This window comes from Marmota marmota, unplaced genomic scaffold (genome assembly GCF_001458135.2).
Source record: "Marmota marmota marmota unplaced genomic scaffold, marMar, whole genome shotgun sequence".
Taxonomy (NCBI): Eukaryota; Metazoa; Chordata; class Mammalia; order Rodentia; family Sciuridae; genus Marmota; species Marmota marmota.
Genome location: NW_026000119.1, coordinates 7091853 through 7107520, shown reverse-complemented (window position 1 = coordinate 7107520; position 15668 = coordinate 7091853). Strand labels below are relative to the sequence as shown.

Here is a 15668-nt window from a genome sequence, read left to right as displayed (position 1 = left end):
CAGTACAAAACCCGATGTTTAAAAAAAAAGCAATAAAAATCAGACAAAACTCTGCTAGCACAGTTTGGAAATGAAAAAAATTAAGCAAATACAAAGGAAAAAAGAATAAAAACAAGAATGTTTAAGCAGGATACAGATAAGAATGTGGCAGTGTCAGAGAAAATACATATGTTAATGATAATCAGCCAAAGCAGTGTCACCTCCGAGTCTGAGGTTTTCTTTTGTTAGGATCCAGTTGGGAATAAACCAACCACAATCGCTCACCTTGTTAAAATTACCTCCGTTCTGCTTCTGACACCTGGTGTGTACATCTTCATTGGCTGACTAATTTATATTGTGTAAAAGATGTGCTTTTCCAAAGAGTAGGTTGAGATAAATCTGGAAACCGTTAAAATGAGATTCTACTGAACACATTAAATGTCCATTGATCGAGCAAATGCTGTGGGTCCTTTGTCCTAGTTAACTTTTCATTGTTAGCACCTGGGGACTACTGCAGTCATCAGAGAATGAGCCAGAATGGAGGCAAGGACCTCAATCAAAAGAAGTCACCTCAGCAAACTAGAATCTGGGGACCTGCCTTTACCTCCTTGAGGGTCAGGAGAGAGAATATTATCAATGTAGCAGGTTTCCCTGGAAGGGGACTCTAAGCACCTGCTCAAAATGATATCTGATTGCTCTCACAAGTTGGTTGCTAAGTACAAAAACAAAATAAAGCAAATCATTAAATAAAAATAAAAAAATAAAGCAAAATGAAATAAAATTTTAAAATGAGAGTAAAAATTATCCAATTTTTTTAAAAACTCAACGAGAATTTAAAACATCCATCTGAACATTATCACTTAGAAAGTTGTTCCCTTGACACTTCTTGTGCAGAATTTGTTTAGAATTCCCATTTCAAATTACTTTCAAAGTGTGTTGGATAATATACTCAATAATGACAATATACATTTTTGGAAGTAGATTTGAAAATATAGAAAAAAAAAGTCAAAAGTCAATCAGAATCAGGTCTGGCAAGAAAAAGAGTGGTAATTATTTTTTTATTAAAGTGGATAGTAATTATGAAGTAATGCTCTCAGCTTTTTTAATGATTTGTGAACTTCCTCTGAAGGCAGTCCAAAAAGTGCATTTTAAACACTGACAGCACCTTTATTACAAGTATGAAACAACTCTGAGATTGTGTTCTCTTAGACATAAAAGTTTTGGTTTGTTTTTAAAGTCTCAATGGTTTATAGGCTTACCTCATATTTTGATTTGAAATACAGACACTATAGCCATGTGCTAAAATAAATGGTTAGCAACTTTTCCCATTTATCATCTTAGTGTCCCTAAAGGATTTTAAACTAAAAAAGATGCTGTTCTGATGATTCATTTTTCCTTCCCTTGTTTTTCTTTCTTTAAGGCAGGAAATGCAATATAATGAGTTGCATAGATTTAATTCCATTTTAATGTTGATGTGCTGTCATGAGCCATCAATGCATCCCATCTGTTACTTCGCATGAAAGACGGGATTTATGTAATACAAGTGGCATTTTAAAATAGAGACAGTCTAAGGGAGAGGAAAGCATCATGCACAATTAGTCATTTTTTGGTGTGGGAAATAGCCCTAGTTTTGGTATATTTGGATCACATTGACACCTCGGACGATTTGGTTTTTGAAAAAAATATCAATGTATTTCACTATCAGTGACTTTACTGGGAAGCTAGACCGACTCACTTGCCAGTAATATGCCCACATTTCACTACCTGCACATGCTGTTCCTTTTTCTTCAAGAGATAGAACACGTTTTCCCCTTTCTTCATTTCCGAAAGCTTCCAAAGTAAGTCATCTTGGTCAGTGGAACTGATATAAAACCAACTAATATAAAACCAACTAACCAATATTGGTTAATTGGCTTTGCAAATTTGACACATTGCATTTATTTATTTTTTTATTTTTGTGCAGTGCTGGGGATTGAACCCGGAGCCTTGTGCATGTGAGGCAAGCATGCTACCACTGAGCTACAACCCCAGCCCAGAAGACAACCTTTAAAAAGCAACTAATACAATGCTGAGCTCACACTAGATGATCAGTGAATTATAGATTAATATTATTTTATAACAACAATATGAGGTATCTCCTTGAAGACACATAGATATTCTGAAACTTGATCCCAGGCATGTGATGTGATCCAGATAAAGACTAAGAGTTTTCCTCTGTGAGCTGTAGCTGCTGTGTTGCCTTCTGTCTTGGAATTTGCACAACCCTGACTCCTGTCATATGGAATTAATATAACTACACGTGGCCACCAAGGGCTTAGCAGTTCTTATGATAAACAAAGGTGGAATAAACAGTGGCGACAAGGGAGAGTTTAAGGGGGCAAGAAGCAGCCTAGGAAAAGCATAATTTTTCAGTGGTTTTGAAATAAGAAAAAGTTGATTCTGTGACTACTACCCTAACTGTAAATGTTAATAATTTTGTTCTGTAAAAATGAGGCTGAGATTTGACATTGCTAGTCTAGGTATAGGAATCTATTATGAATAAAGATGAAAGGAATGGAATAAAGATCACATGTCACATAATCATAATAATGCATTACGTAGCCATCCAGAATTATGTTTTCAAGAATGTTTAAGGATATAGCAAAATATCACAGTATTTTATTAAGTAAAAAATTAGAATATAAAATTGCATACAAATTGAGATTTGTCTGCACAGTAAAAAAATTAAACTGAAATACCTCAATGTATTAATAATCACTCTAACTAGGTAGTGAAATTCTAGATGAGTTTTTATTTCTTTTTCATACTTTCCTGCAATTTTCAGAATTGCCTAAAATGGTTGTGTGTCTTTTGTATAATCAGTAAATGATTAACAATAAAATATGAAGAACAGAATGAAAAGTGTAATGCAGGAACGTATAGGATGCAAAGACAGATGGTTTAAAGGGGGAGAAGCAAAACCCATGTAAGCATACTCTGACCAGCAGAAGATGAAAGGCTCACCAGGATGTCTTTGCTTTTCAGGTGTCCAGAGCCACAGATGCCCAGGCCCACCTGGAGAGCCGCGTGTTCAACATTGCAATCTTACCGCACACGCCTGAGGCACCTAAGCTCTCTCTGGGAACATCTCTCCATATGACTGTGAGTTGGGTGGGATAACTCATGGTGTACACTTGGAAGAGGCATGTAGTGTGCTGCTGGGATTTGATACAGTGTCCTGGTTTTAAATGCGGTAGATTCTTGGCCCAGAACGCAGACCCCAGAGCCAACAATAGCAGCCCTGGAAACACATTTCTCACTGACTTGAAAAAGAAACTTAAAATTCCCAGGATGAGAGGAAGATTATGTGGAGTGCATCTTGACCTCCTATCCATTGCCAATGTCCTTTCTCTAGCATCCCAGACAGTTACAGGATCTCTCCTGGAGTGCTTAGAAGAAATTTCAGGCTTATCTACATGTCATTAACACCATTTGAGTATAATTATTCAACCAGTTATAGCACCACCTAGCTGGAGAAACTGTTATTTTTCAAAAGCTGTATGAAAAGTTATCCTTGCATTGTAAAACATCCTAGAGAAGGTGGTGTCAGTGCTGCATCCAGAGAGATAAGTAGCAATTCGTTACCCAAGAGAAAACTTGGGGACAGGTTGCAGAATGGAGAGGTGATGTCAAAGGGCACTATCACAGATATTAAGAGGACATGAAAGACACAGTGAGAAAGGATATGACTGTGGAAAAATTGCAAATAGTCCCATGAGACTGAAGAAATGAGGAAGGCAGAAAAGAAGAATAGTGGAAATGTGGAGGTAACTGCACCAGATCACAGAATGGCCCGTGTGCTGTGTGAGAGGAACGTGATACATAGAAAGATCTGAAGGAAGGTGTCAGCTACATTGTCCCATGAAGCTCAGTTCAGACGATTAGCAACTCCACTGTAAACTCTACTGTAACCCTGTGTCTAGGGTAAGTGGGATGCCAGAACCACTCTTCCAGACAGCCACAAGCATGCAAGCCCTTGTAAATCAGCGACTATGAATCCAAGTTTTAGTTAGTGCCCACATAATTACACTCCAAAGTAGTGTATCAGCCTTGAGCCACAACAAAGAGAGTAGTGATAGTTTCAGAAATTATGGGTCTAGGGCATGACAGAGACATAAAGGGGAAAATAGAAAGTTTTTAATGAGTAGCTGGTATCGGCATTTCCACCATAAACCGTAATTTAAAGAAATCATAATTCAGCAGCACTATCAAGTCTATAATTCATCATTCTGACTGGAGGAACTTGGATCAGAATTTTCTTCAAACTGTAAAGAAAACTGTGCATACACATTTCTTGCCAAATGCTAATGCAGTGTTATTTTGAGCATAGATAGGAAAAACAGGCCAGGAGCCATGAAGATGGTGCCGTTCCGCTCTGCTGCTGAGCACCTCTGAAGAGACTTGTCAAGTTGATTTAACCTTTAGGGTCTCAGGTTTCATGTTGCAAATTAGGTCCATCCATCTGAAACAGAGGATATGTCAAAAGTTAGTTTACCATAAAATTTGATTAGCTTGCTATTTTGTTACTTACAATATACAGAGTGTATATTTATTTGATATTAATTAGGGCTATTGCTGTAGGACATGCTTGTAATCTGTAACAAAAAACACATTCTCAGTTCAGTAGTTTAGACTCATCTAAACACATAGGTACTGCACATATTTGCTAACTACATTATGAATTTATGTGGTAGATATATAGTATAAGCGTGCATGTGCATACACACGTGCACACGCACGCACACACACGCACACACACACACACACGTAAAAATAGGAGTCTACCTCCACATGGATTCATCCAGGCATTCATTCATAAACACATTTGATCTCCTGGTTTATGCCAAGAGATGTGGAAGACAGAGATTCAATGACCTTAAAATGGAGCCTCTATTTTTCAGGAACTTTGAGTCAATGAGGAGACAACTAAATAAGCAGTGATACTACAGTGATAAATGCAATGACATGGAAGCCAATGGGAGGGCACCTAGTGCATGAGAGCACGGGAGAGCATCACAGAAGCTTCCTCTAGGAGAGGACTGAGTTGGCTAAGTGGAAATTATCTCAAGATCAGGGTTCTTGAGATCTCAAACTAATGCCTGTAATACCAGCAGTGTGGGAGGCTGAGGCAGGAGGATTGAGAGTTCAAAGCCAGCTTCAGCAAAAGCAATGTCCTAAGCAACTTGGTGAGACCCGGTCTCTAAATAAAATACAAAACAAGGACTGGGGATGTGGCTCAGTGATAGAGTACCACTGAGCTCAGTCCCCAGTATCCCCCCCACCTAAAAAAGAACCCACCCTAGGATTTCTAACTCAGCAGGTCTGACATAGAGTGAAGAATCTGCATTTCTTTACAGGTCCCCAGGGGATGCTGTTTGCTGCTCAAATCTCCACCTGTAAATAACCTCAGATGGAGAGTAAAAAAGGGGAAATTCACCCAGGCAATAGGAGCAGCGGATGAAAAAAACTGGAGACACAGGAGAACATGACATATTTGAAGAATGATAGGTGGTTCGGTGGGCTGGCACATAAATCCCTAAGTGTAAAAGCAGCATGAAATAACAGTCAGATCATGGAGAACCTTATGATGAAATTTCCATTTTTGTCCCCAAAGACTGTTGTGTTGAAGGATTTATAGCAGAAAAGTGCCATGACCAGATTTTTAATGATTGGTTCTGGAAGCTCATTCTGGCTACAGAGTAGAGAACATTCTGGATGGGGGATATACAGACAACCAGTAGACTATTGCATTCACCTAGAACAAGGGAGGTTAGTGGTTTGAACCCCATGCAGTGGCAATATGAGTTCAAGTTTAGGGAGATATTGAAGAGATACTTATATTCCCATGTTCATGGTAGCATTATTCACAATATCCAAGAGGTGGAAGCCAGATAAATGGACAAAGAAAATATGATATATAAATGTTGTCTATACATGACATATAAAGGTGATACATATGTGTGTATATCTTTATTATACACATATGCTCATACCTGGAATATTATTCAGCCTTAAAAAGGAGGAAATCCTGTTATATGCTACAACATGAATGAATCTTGACATTAGGCCAATGCAATAAGCCAGTCGCAAAAAAGACAGATAACATCTGGTTACACTGGCATGAGGTCTATAGAAGGAGTCAATCTCTCAGAGAAAGAAAGTAGAATGGTGATTGCCAGGGGTGAGAGGGTAGTGGGATAGGGAGAAAAGGAAGGTTTCTCAGTGGCTATATTTTTAGTTTTACAAGAAGAACAATTTCTAGTGATCTATTATATAATATGCACATGGTTAGCACTGCTGTACTGAACACTTAAAAATGGTTACAGTGGAGCTGGGAGCTGTGGCACATGCCTGTAATCCCAGCAGCTTGGGAGGCTAATGCTGGAGGATTGTGAGTTCAAAGCTAGTCTCAGCAATTTAGCAAGGCACTTAGCAACTTGGTGAGACCCTGTCTCTAAATAAAATACGGAAAAAATATGGGGATGTGGCTCAGTGGTTAAATACTCCTGGGTTCAATCCCCAGTACCAAAAAAAAAAAAATTGTTACAATGGTAGAAAAAATTAAGAGAGAGATAAAGAAAGGTTTAGAGGCACAGTAGCAAATTGTATATGGGAAGACTCTTGTTTCTGCTACTCCTATTGAATCCTCACGAATCAACCCCAACTGATCTCCATCAAACATTAATACCAAAGTGCCATTTATTAAGATTAGGGATATGGGTGGACGTGACAACTTCAGTTTGGGGTCTCCTTATTCTGAAGCATAGTGAGTGAAAGTGAAAATAATTGATGTGAATTCACAGATGTGCAGGGGACACAGATCGCAGGGCCTCACCAGACCACTGTAAGAACTTGACTTTTGTTCTGATTGCAAAGCCCCTGCAGGGTGTTGAACCCAGATCCAGTGTCCTTTGTAAAGGGATCACACTGGCTGCTGTGCTGAAATAGACTGTTGGGGAGATGAAAGGACAGTCAGGAGGCCATATGATCCAGGGGAGAAGCTGGCTCTGAGCAGGGTGGTAGCAGTGAAGGTAGGAAGAAAGATTTGGATTCTGGATATATTCAGAGATATATGGGTATTATGAAAACCATTATTCTGCAATTTTCTTTGGTTGACAGATATGTCATAAAAAATGTCTTCCGTAACGATTTCCGTGAAATTTAATCTCTCATTTCTTACTATGTTTAATTGATAAATATTGAACATTTTAAATAGCCAGTATTAAAATTGATCATATTTTTATATGTCTCAACCTCAATATTGCTTTCTTCACAGAATCAAGTCCTCACTTTTTCTACCCAATGTCTATTTCTATTAGTAGAGAAAAATGTATAAATTCTAAAATAGAATATCTGTTGTCTTGGCTGGAACTTATTTCCCTTTTCCATAGATCTATATCTCTGATAATTCTCTCTTCTTACCACTTTATTGTTTTAGGGACATCTAGATTTTCAAAAGTATCCCATGGTACTCTGAGAATTTTAGGTTATTACAATGGTTTTGAGATTGCAGTTTTGCAAACAGAACTGAACAGTGTGCCAAGCCTTTACTTTTTTCCTAGTATTCATGCCCACATGTGTCTGCACACATGAATGGGCTGTAAACACCTTATATAGGGCATATATTTTTAAATTTGTTGTCCTTACTTGTTTTATTTTAGGTTGAGAGACCAGCTGCTGTTTGCAATTCTAATTTTCCTTGCTCATTACATTCCAGACCTGAGCAAGGACCTGAAATATGACTCTTTACTTATGGGGGGATTGTCTTAACCTGCAGATGCCGCCTCTCCCTGGGACAAGTATGCCTTGGGGACAATTACAAAGCAACTGCAACCTTCAATCTTTTTATGGTTAAAAGAAGAGCACCACACCCTCCTCTAGGAGCATTACTGAGCCCCACTTAATCTTTTTCTAAATGGGGAAATTCCTTCTGGAAGAAGCAGAGCTTCAAAGAGCAGAAGAGCATGTCACACCCCAGCCTACCTCTAGGGTCAGTTAGGAAGAGCCTGCAACAAGCAGGATATTATGTTCTAAGACAGCATGCATGACTCAGTTAAAGGTCCATGCTCAGACTAGTTTTCCCTTTTATTCTCTCTATACTGATTTTGCTGCCACTGTCCCCAGTCATTGCCTACTTGTGGGAGTCTGAATCTTTCCTTGTTTTTTTGAGTGTTGCCTCCTGTTGGTGGGTCATGGATGTGCACAGGATAGTGAAAGTAATACACATACATGGGGCCCTCTGATTAATATTGCTTGACCTGCTCGTTGAGTCCTGAAAGCTAGAGGAGAAAAGCAATATCTAGTTCTTTTGCATAGTAGAATGAACACAAAGAGAAATGTTGGCTATTATTATAAGCTTTAATAAACAAATAGCTCTGAATGCAAATAGTGAGCCTCTTTTGGTGTTTGAGGCCCTATTCATCTTTAGCCCTTTGAAAACAGAAAGCATTACAAATTCACAAAACTGAGGTTTGGGGTAATGCTCTGAAGAACCTCCTGGGGCCAAAACTTAAACCTCCCAGTTGGGTCATCAGAACTTCTTGCCAGATTCAACCTTAGCCCATTAAGTTAAAAGAGCAAAGATGTAGAAGCCAGCTGGAAACAGTAGAATAGCCATCTGTGGAGCCTCTTTTAGACCCAATGTGTTCCCATGCAAGCTCTACTTGGGGAAAAATAACCATATTGGGACCCCCCCCACAGCATATACTGACATAAACCTGAGGTCAGGGGCAGAGGAGAGAAGAGCTAGATAATCTACAAAGGTCTCTGTAACCCTGAGAGCTTCCTGAGATTGGGACAAATCTGCAGTGCAAGACACCAGATCCTTTTGGACTTCTGGAGAAAACTCTACTCAGTGTGACTGATTTAAAAGCCCAGAGAGAATTTGCTTTTATTTTCTTAAAAAGGTTTTGGGGGTTTGGTTTTGTTTTCATCACACCATTTTTCCTTCTCCCTTTCTGAATGTTTTTCAGGCTCGGGAAGATGGCCTGACTGTCATTCAGCCTCTTGCCCTGTCCTTTGTGAACTCGGGGAGGCCCAGTAGAAAGATTATATACAATATCACTCGACCTCTGCATCCAAATCATGGTAAGATGTGCAGTAAATGATCTTTTGGGAAATGCTATCGCCTACCATTTGTGGACAAATCTTAAAAATTCTGTAGCTTTTGCTGCTTGGGTACATGGAGATACTGATGGGGGTTTTAGGAATAAGAGTTATTTATATCCCATGCACCTGTCCTCTAGTTTAGAACTAAGAGAGAAAGAAAAAGAATAATGTGTTGGCTTTGGCTCGGACAGAGCTGATTTGAGTACGTGGTGCCACCGGATTGAGCACTCTCTGCCACGACCTGATAGAACCCGGCGCACATAGGCATTGTCTGTAGGGACCAAGCCTGCCCTGAGGGGGCAAGCAGACCAAAATGAGCAGGTGCTAAGGGCAAAGAAGTCTGCCAGAGCCCAAAGGCTCCTCCTTTCATAGGGAACACAGGAATGCAGAACTGGAGTCAGAGGAGAGGTGGGCCCCTTCCATCAGTCCCCAGCACTCAGATTTCTTAACATTGAGCTCACATAATGAGCTTGTGTCCAACAGAGGTGTGCTGTCCCTCCCAGGAAGGAGACCAGCTTCTGTGACAGTTCTGCTCCTTCTCTGACACTGTTCTCCCGACACCAACCACGGTCCCTGAAGGAAGCCTCTCCCATTACCAAGTTCCCAACGAAAAGTAAAAGTCTGAAAATTAAACTCCATTACCTTTTGATAAAGTCCAAAGCCATTTAAAGTCTAAAAGTCGCCCTGCCCTTTTTTTTTAATCTGCTAAGTTATCATAGAAATTCTCCCTACAGTGTCAGACCAGAAGCTGGGCCATCTTCTTCAGAATGGCCGTTGGTCTCAGCCCCACAGAAAGTTCAACCCCCAGCCTCACATGTGCCTTCCTTTTAAAGAATAAGATATGAAATATGATGAAAGCATTAGCTCTGTACCTGCAAAATTTATGAACAGTCAAACCTGCAGCCCCTAAAGCACTGAGCATAGGCCAAGTGAATGCTGCAAATCCAGTTCTTAGAATAATCAAGATTCATGTTTCTGTTGCCAAAGATCATCGCAGAGACTAAAGCATTTTCTAAAGAGAGGAGGGAAGACGAAGGAAAATCTCTTTACAGCCTCATCAGAAAATCATTCTAGGTTGGCCTCTTAGCAACCTTGACCTTTGAATGAAACTCAGCTGGGAGGGTCTCATAGTTATGGTACCCTTTCTGTGACTTAAGGAAAATTACGTGGTCCGAGCTCATGAGGGGCAGTAGTTTGCCTCTTACTATGTTTTAAGTTCCATGAGTCCTACTTTGGGTTTTAGATTTGCCCTTTTCTTCAATTACAAGAGAATAGTACACCAAGAACAACCAGAGAGAGTAATTGGACCTGAAGGATAAAAGACTCCTACCAATGAGCAAAGCTGGCTTTGTGGCTCTGGCCAGCTCGTCAGCCTTGAGAGTTACTGGTGGTGCTCATGCCCATTTCTTTCTCCCCAGGTATCATTGAGCACAGGGACCAGCCTCACTCACCCATCCGGTATTTCACACAGGAAGATGTTAACCAAGGGAAAATCATGTACCGCCCTCCCTCTGCAGCTCCCCACCTCCAGGAGATCATGGCCTTCTCCTTTGCTGGTAATGCTCTCTCTCTCCTCTGCCTTGAGGCACCTACACTGCTCTCTGTGGATCTTTATGACTGAATCGCTCCAACTCTTCCCACAGTCCTGTGGACAGTTTGGTGTGACACTACTTTATAGCTGTTGAAGATACTTTGTGACCTGTCAGCCACTATGTGCCTTTGTCTCCTCCATTCCACCTTTTCTTTTTCCCATTAATTAACACATGTAGGCTTACTTTCAGTAAGCTTTTATTTTGTGGCTCTTGAGTGCTGATCACTAAATGAGACCTTGGAGATACAGTGGTAAGCAAAGAGAGGTATGGATCTGTTCTTGGACTGCTTGGAGATTTAGGTATGGAGACAATTGGATAAATAATCCCAGTAATGAATGATTAATTGCAGACTGAGACAAGAGCTCAGAAAAGGAGGAATAATGTTCCACAGTAGAATTAAACATTGCAAGACTTGACCTAGTTAGCGGGCTCCACGGAGGCTGTTCGAGGAAGATATTGACAGTGGAAGGATGGATAGATGCTACCAAGGCTGTGTGTGCATAGAGGTGATGGGGGAAGCATTCCTAAAAGAAGGGCATGTGCCCTGTGTGTAGAAACCCTGGGAAGGAGAGAACATGATAGGATTTAAGAGTCAATGATCCTGTAATATGGTGAGTGAGTGTGCAGAGATGAGCTTGGTGTTGGAAATGGGCCAGACCTTATAGGTCCTGGAAGCCTATAAGAACTTGAATCTTAATTCCAAGACTTAGAGGATGCAGTGGAGGTTGATGATACAGGGGATGGCTTTTATAAGGAACTTTTTGTCTATAGTGATGTAAATGCCCTTGACAAGGAAGCCAAAATAAATAGGGATGTGAGTAAGGGAAATCCAGGTAGGAGGGTCCTGCAGTACCTCAGTGAAGGCTTCACAAGCAGGGGTGGAGAATGCAGGTGACCTTCTGCGATTAATACCAGGAATTGATAGAAGACATATTTTTAAACATTGAGTGGAAAAACAATTGAATTTTTCATTAAAGCTAGCACATGCCTTTCTGCTAAACCATGACAGCCTTTAGTCTTATCACAGTGTCTCTTCCCTTGACCCAGTAATCAAAGCTGCTGACTGCAAAGTTGCAAGTCCCTACCCCTAAATATTGCTATGACTTGGAATGACTTGAAAACTTTTGGAGCTTGTTTCTTTATTTCTAAAATATATGCACCACATAAAATGCTGAATATAGGCTATTACTTTTATATAGTAGATTTATTCAAATAGAACAGCTGGTGATTTCTACGGTAAGTTGAACATGGATTAAATAATCCTAGAGTTTCTTTTTTGATTATGGTAAACATATGAAGTGATATTTGCCACTATTTAATATAAGTTCAATTGTCTAGAAAATGTTAACTCCTTAATTAGATTGAAAATCTCTAAGGGCATGGAGAGGCCCTTTCTCTGAGGAGTAACCCTGATGTTTAGTAACTGGGTAACTAATAGCCCATGAAAATTTTCATGGTTCTCTAGCCCCCACTTTACAAGAACTACTTTATAAGAAACTCAAGATATCCTGGGATTAGAGGAAAACAAAACATGCCAGCCATGGTTGAAGTAATTTCCAAATCTGTTATACTTGCCTTAGTAGCTAGAGTCTCTTTGGGAGAGCAGAGTCCTGTCTTGTATAATCTATGGGATAAATGCCACAAGATAAATCTCTCTCACAGTTACAGTGTGTAAATCAATGTCCCAAGCATCACTCAATTCTACAATGGAATTGACCCACCTGAGAGCGCTGTCAGTGATATACGACATCACCCACATTTGCCAATTTGTAGGATTTTATGTACTGATAAAATTGGATCTGAATGAATGTATTATAAATCACTCTAACTGCTGTGATATAGAATTATTCCACTATGTGGTTCTTTTTGCTACTTAACATTAATGTTGGCATCATTAAATTTGACATAACATTAGCGAATGACCTACTGATGGTTCCTCAAGTCAGAATCATCTAGGTTAAAACAATTTTTACCTTCCTAATTTCTGTCATATATTTTGTGCCTTTTCCATGTATCCATGATTCCAAAATATATTATATAAGGATTTCCTCTCACTCTTTTCAGGTCTCCCAGAATCAGTGAAATTCCACTTCATGGGTAAAGATTTTAATCTCAATTTTATTAGACAATAAGACTTTTCCTTCTCTTATTATTCCTTTCTTTTTGCTCTTTTCCTCAGTACTTTAACCTATTTTCTAAGAGTTACTTAAAAGTTGTGTGACTTTCCTTCTACAACAAGTTTCTTTTAAAATAATCACATGGTTAGTTACTTAGTAATTGCTTAATTTTGTATTCATAGAAAATGTCAACCCAGGATGCTAAAGATTAATGTTATTTAGGCCCTGATTCAACTTATCTTAACATTTGTTAAAAAAGAGCTGATAGTGGTTAAGATCTTAGACTCTGAACCAGATGGCCTGAAGTTCAACCTACTCTGGGAAAGTTTCTTAACCTCTCTGTACCTGAATGCCTCATCCATAAATCGAGGTAATAATAATAATAGTAATAATAATAACATAGGTAAGGACCCCAGAAAAACGATTGGTCACAATCATCCCTGTACACTCAGTTGATGAGTCAGGGTTGTATGTAGTCTTGAATAAAGCCTCTCATTGAGTGCCTTGACACTGGAGGGAAGAGTCTTATGACTCAGAGCATGAGCTGAGAAGTCTGTGCAGAAGACCTTAGCATCCTCTTGTAGTTCATACCGCATTAGAAGCTGAGCTTCATCAGTACAAGAGAGTCTGACTTCTATGCTGGGGCAACTCGGGCAAGTTTTCTTGTTTAAGTTTGACTGAGGGTGGTTGGCTATAAATAGTGTCTTAAATAACCATTTAGATGGGATTGACTATTCCATTACAATCGCCCATCCATGTGTCCTGTTGTATTTCATGGAGGGGGAAATCTTGGTGGGACAGATAATCGCTTATGTCAAACTCCCAGACTTTTCTTTCTTCTTTGACGGTTAAAAATCACACTTGAATCAACAGTTTCAGTGTGTGTCACTGTTGATGTGACCCTAAAATCAGCTCATCTAATGGCAGGCCTCTATGTAATCCATGCAATCAGAAATGATATATGATACTTTTTTTACCTTTTTTGAAACAACTTACAATAAATATAGTCTTATTTAATCATTTTACAAGAATAAGTATTATTTTTAGCATTTTAAATGAGGGGAAACTGAAGGTCATTAGGAGTAAATAATCTGCCCAGGTTTCTACCACTGGTAGATTAGAACTGGGATTTAGTACAAGTTTCTGACTCACAGTATGGGGTAATTAGCTTCACCTGATGTGTATGTGTTGCTAATGGAAACTAAGTGTCATGGTAGGTGAAGGGTTAACAATTAATTTCTCTAGGACTTTAAGTTAATGATCCTTGAACCCTTAATACAGATTTAATGGGATGGACTTTGGGCTGACCTTAAATTATCATGTATTCTTCCTAAGATTCTTTTTAACTATTTTTTTGAGAAAAACTTGGATTCTAGTAAGGAGGAAGCCATCTCCTTCAGGAGAATTTTGTGAGAGAAAATTGAAAATTGGACAGATAATGAACTACAGCTGTAGCCAGTCCAAACCTGATATTAGCCCATGAATGAGGGAGAGGAGCTATTTCAGTTAATCAGCTACGATGAGAAGGAACACTGATGTCCCCTGAGCTGACTGGCTTCACGACACATGCAGACACTGTGGAACAGTGTGTGTTCTCAGCAAGGAACACACAGGAGGTAGATGGTGCCCACAGGAGGCATTTAACCCCAACAGGCAGTTTGACTATTTCTTAGGGAAATCAGAAACATTTCTTAAAGAGAGGGCTAGACATGGAATTGCTAATATTTTCATTTTAAGTCCTTATGTTTGCTTGTGAAACACTGCACCAGCATGATATATTTTCTAGTTATATAACATGAACTGGAAAACAGCTTTCTTCCACTTTTATACAGGCAAGGATATGCCTCAGTCACACTATGTGATATGGCCAAGTTTTAGGGCCTTTCCTGTCCTTCTCTATAAAATAAAGATGTTGATGTCCCTGTGCTTCTTCCCACTTAGAAGCAAAACCAATTTAAATCATAGCAAATAAAATATAATTATATTTTACAATTATTTATTTTTACTTTAACTTAGATTCCAGAGATCTCAGAGTCCTGAAACCACTGAAATTTATAAAAATAAGTTTGTGTGTTTCCCTCCAAATCGTCAAAAGTTAAGAATCATCTGTCCCTATCTTTGATCATCCAGAGAGAAGGAGATTTAATATAAAAAAGAAGCAGTGGCAATAATTTTGCCCTCAACTGAATGTCCAGAACCTGCATTTCTGTGCGGATGATGTTCTCTCTCCTTCCACAGGGCTATTTCTGGACTTCTCTAGGACATGGAGTATACCTTATAAAATCTAACTGTATTTTCAGATCTGCCTTAAGAATGAGAAAAATCTAAAACTTGAATGGCATCATTACTAGGAGTTAGTGAGCATTGCTTAAGAATGCTTAAAGGAATCACTCTGCTTCAGAAGGAATTGGATTCCTACTGACTTGCTACTAAGTCCAAAAGAAAGTGAGGAAGGAAACCAGTTTCTCATAACCAGGTCATCTGCAAGCATACAACACATTTTAAAGCATGAACAGTGCAGTTCTCTCAACAGCCACCATAGATAAACACTCTGATGGGCTGATGATGCTGACTTCCCTCTAGACCAAGCTTTGAGAGAGGGGTGGGCATTACTGAGAGAGAAGAAAGCAGAAATAAGAGTCAGTTTTGCCTTGTTTTCCTTAGGAGATCAGTGTTCACTTGGATGGAGGGAACCCAGGGAAATAAAATTTAAAGTCACTGTTTTGCTCACAAAGATGTCTTCTATTTATGGCATTGTGCATAATGACCAGGTAAAAATGGATCTGCTTACTTTCAAACAATTGCCATACCTTCAAACAGTTGCCAAAATCAT

The 15668-nt window shown here is 39.3% G+C and overlaps 1 protein-coding gene across 2 annotated transcripts in view; it reads left to right on the top strand.

The window, feature by feature from the left end:
* Window positions 1-15668, top strand: part of Fras1 (Fraser extracellular matrix complex subunit 1) — a 426519-nt gene that overhangs the window by 309473 nt on the left and 101378 nt on the right. For both annotated transcript variants that reach the window (XM_048784792.1, XM_048784791.1), the window contains 4 exons: window positions 3004-3120; window positions 8991-9105; window positions 10545-10682; window positions 12783-12815. In XM_048784792.1, the coding sequence (XP_048640749.1) occupies window positions 3004-3120; window positions 8991-9105; window positions 10545-10682; window positions 12783-12815 (403 nt within the window). The remainder of the gene's footprint in view (window positions 1-3003; window positions 3121-8990; window positions 9106-10544; window positions 10683-12782; window positions 12816-15668) is intronic.